The sequence below is a fragment of the Actinia tenebrosa genome, unplaced genomic scaffold, assembly GCF_029948245.1.
Source record: "Actinia tenebrosa isolate PJP-AT-01 unplaced genomic scaffold, QUT_ActTen_1.0 PGA_scaffold13__45_contigs__length_12533684, whole genome shotgun sequence".
Lineage (NCBI taxonomy): Eukaryota > Metazoa > Cnidaria > Anthozoa > Actiniaria > Actiniidae > Actinia > Actinia tenebrosa.
In genome coordinates this window covers 3,962,902-3,971,088 of record NW_028292573.1, presented here as the reverse complement: position 1 = coordinate 3,971,088, position 8,187 = coordinate 3,962,902, and the positions used below count along the sequence as shown (strand labels likewise).

The following is an 8,187-nucleotide window of genomic DNA, read 5'->3' as shown; positions in this document are numbered from 1 at the left end:
TTTGATTTGCACAAGAGACAATTAGACGATATCACTGACACATTAATGAATCTCGTGCTGTGCTTAAAGGCATGGTTCCTTGTTTGAAACCTTCAAACACATCTTTGTTTAGGAAAATTCAAGCACTTACTATACATATCTATGTATACTCTCGATAAATCTAGATTATAGATTATAGTGTTTAAATTATCATTATTTATCTTTATTATTAGCTTTGGCTCACAGCCAACAGTTTGAATAAAATATATTTTGAATGCGTTTCCATCAAATTGGAGTTCCACAAGGATCAATACTTGGACCACTAATGTTTCACTAATATTTACGTAATACAAAGATTACTCAGTCTCAATATCTTCACTTCATAATCACTCCGTCGTACCAAGGTTTGGATCTTGAAACTTCAAGACAATTAATGACATCAATGTTCCATTCATCGACTTCGCGTGATGCTTAACTCTCTGAATATTTGAGAAGACCGTAACTGAGAGAGATTTTCAGAGATACTTCTGAGATACGTTTTTGAAACAAATTTAACCGTGATATTATTATTAATTATACAGCTTCTCATTAATCCCATATATTCCAATTATTTTCTTAATCATATCCTTTTTGTAATCACTACCAAATCCTGCAATCTGATTGGCTCAAAGGAGTGCGATTAATTCCCAAATTGCATCCTTAGGAGCTCTTAATCGCATCCTAAAAAAATAATTTTTTTTAAACAATGAAATAAAACAAAAAAAATCAACCAAAAAAATTTTTTTAGATTTTTTTTTTGTTCGCATTTAGTTCTTCTACTACATTAAATTGATTATTCTGCACTGTGTCTTTTTCTTGTGTATTATTTCTTAATTGGACAGCATGGAGTCCTATTACATATACTAATACCAATAAACTACACATTTTCAACATTGAGAGTTTTTCGTGTCATATGCACTTTAAAATCGTTCTAGACCCGCCACTGAATAGGCCTCATACTGTGAAATAGGGATGTCTGTTGGGATAGCTTGTAAATTTCAATTAAAATGTTTGTAAATAAATAAAAAATTGAAAAATTAAAAAATAAATAAATAAATAAAAAAAAAGAAAAAAAAAGGGATGTCTGTTTAAAATACAGAAAGTATAATATATTGGAACTATAAACCTTGATATCTCCAAGATGCCAAACAAGTCGGAACACTTTTTATTGGTTAGAACACCTGCCAATTGGTTTGTCTATTGACAAACCATTAAAGTAGGCAAACTAAGGCCAAGTTTCAGTAAACAGCTAATAAGCGAATATAGTCATTATAATATTCTTCTCTTTACATAACTGCGGAAGTAGGAATGGCCAGAAGAAGGGCAGTTAACATCTTCGAAGCATGATCAGCTGAGAAGAAAAGATGTATAATTACTAATATTCGGTTTGACTTAATGCTATATTGAAGAAACGAAATCTGCTAAGAGAATAGCGAGTATATATTTTTGCTAGAAATTGTGCTCATTTCTTTGGTTATCAGATGAACAACAACTTGACGTGGAAAGAAGACCTGGCGACTGAGTTGTCAAACCGAGCTTCAAGCCTTGTCGTTGTCGAGAGCTCTTTAATGGTTTTGATCAATCTCATATCTGCTGTTGGCAACATAACATTATGTTACGTGATCTACAAGACTCCTTCTCTACAGACCAGAACCAACACGTATATCATTGCCCTAGCTGTATCTGATACACTGATGGCGCTGTTGGTGATGCCATTGACTGTTGGAGTGCTGATTCATGGCAGGTGGATCTTTGGTAGTCTAGTGTGTCAGATACAAGGTTTTGTTTCTGTGTCTTTATTCCTAATTTCGCTTCAATCCATGGCATTGATTGCAATCAACAGATACTTCTGTGTTGTTCGTCCTTCCTTGTACCCTAAACTGTTCGGCAAGAAACGATCCCTAGCGATGATAATCGGTATTTGGATGGTAGCTCTCTTAACAGCCATGGTGCCTCTGGTGCTCCAGATAGGCAGTTTTCAATAGCAGCAGTAAGGGGGACTCGCGATCGATGCCGTATATTTGCGGGTTTAACCCGCGGAATTCCGAACGCGGGTACAGCAGATTTACGGGATTTCCCGCGCGACAAGTCCTTACTGCTGCTGTGTTGGGTACCGCAAACGGAGGTTAAAATATCCTTTATATATAGATGGATACCATCAAAAGCATTAGAAATAAAACTGTGCGCAAGCTCAGAACTCAGGTGCTGGACCGCTTAGACGCCAACTTTGCCTTCACGACATTTATGGAGGGAGATACAGACGAGACGATGGACGAGGAAAGAGCAGAAAGGATAATCAATTTGATGCCCGAAGGCGACTACCGTTTGGAGTTGACGTTTATAAAGTATTTAGACGGCGAGTGGATAATAGAAAAGGGCAGGAATCCAATACGGGCGTCTGGCAGGAAGGACCTGTTTGTTTTAAACAAGGACACGCGACCGGGAGCACTTGAGGGAATAGACATGCTGTTCTACGAAGTTGCTTACCCGGTTACCGTGGTTATTTACGGTGCGTACAAGATAAAGACGCCGGATGTTAAAAAGTTAAAACCAATGCGCCATCCAGGTAACTGCGTAGGGAAGCTGGTTAGAGAGTTCTTCGAAGATTCCTCCCGCGGTGGTAAATTAACCTTAAAGAGAAGAGAAGCCATCAGGAAATGGGAGCATGCTACTCGTAAAACCGGAGGAACCATCGAAAACATCAAGAAGTTGGAAACCGCGTTAGAAAGGCGCATACACGTCAAGGATATCACCGACGGTTTTATCTACCCAGGAACGCACAAATACGGAGGCAGAGGTGCTCCTATAGTCATTTATCAGCACAACGCACACGCATGGAGAGAGTTAAGGTTCCCAAAGAAGAAGGAGACAAAGGTCTATAAGAAGTCACCATTGACAGAATTAGTTCATGAGAATTCCATATGGTTAATGGACGCGGAGGGGTGTCAGTTTATGACCCAAGATGGTACTTTATACCGACCGGAAATGGAACACCTGCGCATACGAAGTGCATGTGAATCCCTTGGTGAGGACTTCTCAGACGAGGTCCTCAGCTCCCGCAGCTTGGACTTCTTAGCGGCCAAAAAGAGGAATGGGTGGAAATCCACGCCGGAGGAGTTCAAAGATATAGCTAAAGCTTGTGTAGAGCATGGTCACGGTGGTCTTTGGAACATGGAATACGACGAAGACGAATACGTGTCGCTGGATATGAAACACTGTTACCCCGCAAGTTTTAAAGGTCTAGGGGATTGTAAGGAATATTACGACCGTTACGGACATCCAGATTCACAGTTCTTTCGTGTTGCGTTGGATGGTCACTACGACGCCCCAGCAACGGGGTTCGTACGGTTAACCAGCTGGAAATTTACAAAAGACTTACATCCAATAATCTATGCGTGGTACGGGAAGCACCTGCAGGAGAAAGAATGGATACCCATACCCCTATTGAAGTTCTTTGAAGAGCGCAAACTCCTAAAATACACAGCACATGAAGCCATACTTTGTCACAGCGCCTTTACGCAGTGGTTACCGGAGCATAACCCCACGGCGCGTGTGGTCATAGGTAAATTCACGCAGGGCGCAAAAGAAGGCGAAAAACATATGCAGCGGCGCCTAATAACGGACGAAGGTGAGCTAAGCTTCCTTGTCAAGCGTGCCCACGATCAAGGAACGATGGTATCCGTGGAGAAATGGGATTACCTCGTAGATGATAAACTACACAAATGGAATGCTTTGTGTTACTACCAAGACCATCGACCGCAGTATTATCATCTGCGTGCCAGCATGTTAGCCTACGCGCATATTAACCTTCTCGCGATGCTCCTGCGGTTTGACAAAGAGGACATCCCGCGCGTAGCTACGGATTCCTTGTACGTAAAGCCCGAAGTGTTAGAGAAGATGAAGGAATTCTACACAGAAGACGAGTTGGCGGAAAGTGGTCAATGGCGCGTTAAAGATGAGGAGATAAAAGCATGGAGAGAACGTGTAGAATATCACGGAGAAAATACTTGGGGCGTCGTAATGCCCACAATGAGGCCCATGCCAACCGTAAAGGACCCCATTTCTTACCAACGCTTCTCTTATCTGTATGGTACGGGAGGCAGTGGTAAAACGACGCGCGTCTTGGAACTCTTTCCTAAGATAAAGGTGCTAACGCCAACACACCGTTTGGAAAGAGAACTCTGCAGTCAGGGCCACGACGCGCAAACTTACCACAGCTTCTTCCGTTGGAATGGCCAAAAGTGGGCACCTGGAGCTATCCACGACATACCACCGGTAATACTTTGGGATGAGATTTGCACCGTACCTTTGGAAATCCTCAAAGAATTCGTAGAATTCCTCCGTGGAAAGTGTCAAGTAATATTCGCCGGAGATCCCTGCCAGCCTTCTCCAATAGCCGGATAGATGCCCCACGAATGGCTAAAGGGGTTCGTAGACCATGCGGAGGAAATTAACGCCGACTACCGCAGTAAGGATCAAGTAAGAAACCTGAAAGCGGAATTAAGGGGCCTTAGTGATGCCGAGCAATGCAAAACGCTGCGCAAACGCGTACGAGCGAAGAAATACGAAGACTTCCTTTACGCATGGCATCCAAAGGATCTGGTGCTGAGCAGCAAACGCGCAGCACAGTCTCGCATACAAAAGGATTTGCTAAATATACACCGAGAGCGCTTTCCTACGCATCCCGTACCTGTTTGTTATAAACCCCACGACACCCGCATGCAAAAAAGAGACGTCTGGGTACCTGGTACCGACATCCAACTAGAGAACGCAGTTACCCACGATAAAGCGTGGGTGCCCATAGAAAAGGTGGAAAAAATAACCTCCCATCCAGACTGGCGCTTAGGCTATTGCATGACAGTCCACAGCGCGCAAGGGCTTACCATAAAAGAAACCTTATGGATCATAGACCAGCGGCTGTGTTGGAGCAACCTTATCTACACCGCCGTAAGTCGTGTGGAGTATGCCAAACAGTTGAAAAGAAGCTGGGGTCCGCAACTGCGTTACGATAAGACGCCAGAGGACATAGCCAAAGAGAACATTGCCAAGAAACTCCTTCGCTACAAGCGGCACGACGAAGAAAAAAATATGACGTTCGACCTATGCGTGGACGACGTCTATAAGAAAGGTGCCCGCTGCGCAAAGTGTAACATACCTCTACTATGGAGGTTTGACCCAAATGACAATCAGCAGTTCTCCGTGGATCGCATAAATAACAAACGCGGGCATTGCAGAGGCAACGTAAGACTGACATGCCTAGAGTGCAATCGGGCGCGTGGTGCTGCGCTACTCTGAGTCTTTGGGGACTATGAGCAGTTCTTCCATGACAAATCCGCGACTTGGGCCATTTAGGTAATACAACACGGGTTGCCCTTCCTTGGTGACGGACTTCGAAATCTCATACGTTTCCAGAGACCAGTTAGGATCCGTGGCTCTCTTACTGCCACCTTCGAGTTCCCCCGGCTGATAGAGGTATCTGACCACTATGTTGCGGGGGAGCTTTTTTTCTTTCAGTCCGACCGCCCTCGAACTTCTGACGTAGGACTTGTGTTCCACGTGTTTCTTCTTCATAGCATCCTTGGGTTTTATTCCCGTACCCTGGCCGCCTCGTTCAAAGCCGCGATGACCTGGGGGAGCCGCTGTGTCCATTCCCTGTTGCGTTTGGACGGATCTTCCAGCTCTTTCCAATACTGGTACCCAAAGAGGCGCTCAGCCAGGGTCTTATTGAATCTTTCAACAATGCTCTGACCCCTGTGGTACTCTGCCTCGGCTCTCCTAATCTTAGTGTCGTGGTCTTTCAGGGTCTTGGTAACCACGCCCATGAACTCCGTCCCCGCATCCACTTGCAGCAGCTTAGGCCATTTCAAAACGCGCTTATAAATCCTACCTAGGGCTTCTGCGACTTCCCCAGAATCCTTACTGGTTATGGGTTCGGCGTCCTTATATCTGCTTGCGATATCGACTACGGTCAAAGCGTATCTATAGGTCTTTCTTCTCACCTTGTCATGTGGTAAGAAAAGCAAATCTGCCTGATGAACTTCATTAGGGGTATTTACGGTGAAGCTGGGCCTGGGAATGTACTTGGGCACGGGAAGATAAACCTGCCAGAGGGTTTGTTTTCTTAACCAGTTCTTAGCCGTTTCTTCTGATACCCTGGCCGCGGTCGCGAGTTTCTTGATAGCTGACGCTCCTCTCCAATAGCCTTCGGGCCCATAGTAAATCCTTTTAAGTTTGTCCTCTACGCGGCCCATTATATGAATTCCAAAACAAGATTGATATTGCGTCCGTTGAAATCCACCGTCTCTCCGTCCACTTTAATGGTGATGTTTATGCTTTCTACCAAATTAGACAAATCATAGCACAAAGAAATGGGAGTGTATTCTACTGGGTCAAATGGATTACCTTTGGGTAGAAACTTGGACATAAGAGAAGACCTTTCTCCATTGCTGTAACTATTGACCAAGTCGCAATAGACTTCGTAAGAGGATGCGACTTTCCATTTCACATCATATGTACTGCCGCTATTTATCGTGGTACTAGTAAGGCCCAGGAGTTCTACCAATGAACTGTCCTTTAAATTAGCGCTCCCATTATTTTTCTTGAATTTCATTTCATGGGGTAATCCTGTGGTAAGAGTATATCCATGCTTTGCTAGCTCCTTAGCCAGTGTTATAGGGGTGTAATGGGAATCTGGTATTTTTGGTTTGTTGGCATTCACAACGACAAAGCCATTAATCAAATTATACCAAGAATTGTACAAAGAGCAACTAACCAGCCGAACCCTTTCCGCGCGGATGGGAGGATTCAGATAAGTGGTAAAGTCATTCTTGTCGCTTTCCAAAAAGACGATCATTATATTAGATACGCCAAAGCCACGCCTCCCGCCAGCCCTGCAACTCCCACGAATACCAGCTCATTGTCTTTTTGTTTTTTAGACGGTTGGTAGTAATCCTTAAACTGAGGCTTTCTCATTCTAAAGTCGGGGTGCGCCTGCGCATAGAGCTTAAAGGCGAAGTCTGTGTTTTCGAAGTTCTTATCCGCCTGCATTTTGTCTTGGTAGTTCTTATCCAACCAATCCCTGTAAGCTTGTCTTTTTTCATTCCAAGCCGCCACGTCCCTTTGATATTTCTCCAGCGCTAAGTCGTGTCTCTTCCTTTCGGCGGCTAAGTCTCCGCTTTTGTCGCCTCTAACTAATCTATCCAAATATTGACCGCCATAATTAGCTCCAGTGAATGCTAAAGCTGCGACGACTCCACCTATGACCACGCTAGCCATTATATATTACGCCGTAGGGAGGTACTTTTCCTTTCGTAGGTAATCCTTTAGCATGATAGCCCCGCCTACGGCAGCGGTCATCTTAGCAAAATTAGCGAAGCTCTTGCTTGGGTCTTCAGTAAAGTCTTCTTTGAGCACTTTCTTACCTACCCAACCAATACCCGCAACGATGGAAGTAATAATAGCTGCTTCTTCAACAGTTTTCAACAACGCGGTCGACATTATATTACAAAGCGAGAAGGTTATTCCATTACGGGGATCTTACTTTTTCTAACAGCCGGTTCCACGGGTGCGTGATATGTTGTGGCCTCCCACTTTACTTTTGGCTTTGCTGCCCGCCATTGTAAGTAGAGGCTGCCTGCTGCTATAGCAATTCCTATCGCGCCAATGACGTACCCAGGATTCCAAAAGGATTCCTCTTCTTCTACCTTTTCCTCTTTCTTTGCTTTGTTCTTTTCATTCATCTCCGCAAGCTTCTTCCCCGCGGCAACTCTGCCTGGAGATTTAGCCTTGGTAATCTTGGTATCTTCTACGAGTGGTTGTTCTTCGGTGCCACTCATCTTATATCTAAGGACTTGAAGGACTTGACAAGTAACTTGACAACGACTTGACAATGACTTGACTAAGTACTTGAGGCGACTTGACTAAGTACTTAAGGACGACTAGCAGCAGTAAGGGGGACTCGCGGTCAATGTCAAAGATTTACGGGTTTTACAGGCGGTTTAAGGAAGGCGCCGGCAGCGGGAATAAGCCACGCGATAAGTCCTTACTGCTGCTGTGTTGGGAATCAAAGATAAGTGTTTATAAAAATGTACGATATATATACGATGCATGAATGTAAAGAGTTTGTGAATGACTTCTGTATAATTTGCCTAAGATCCAAAGTTAACATAC

General features: G+C 44.0%; 1 protein-coding gene across 1 annotated transcript; it reads left to right on the top strand.

Annotated features, from left to right (window-relative positions):
- The first annotated feature begins 1,499 nt into the window (after positions 1–1,499).
- LOC148911652 (beta-1 adrenergic receptor-like) lies at positions 1,500–2,003 on the top strand. The gene has a single exon (XM_089029196.1). It carries the CDS (start codon positions 1,500–1,502, stop codon positions 2,001–2,003), a length of 504 nt encoding a protein of 167 aa, XP_088885322.1.
- Positions 2,004–8,187: the final 6,184 nt, after the last annotated feature.

Bases quoted from the DNA above. Each gene is read 5' to 3' on its own strand.
- LOC148911652 (XM_089029196.1), top strand. From the start codon at position 1,500: ATGAACAACAACTTGACGTGGAAAGAAGACCTGGCGACTGAGTTGTCA.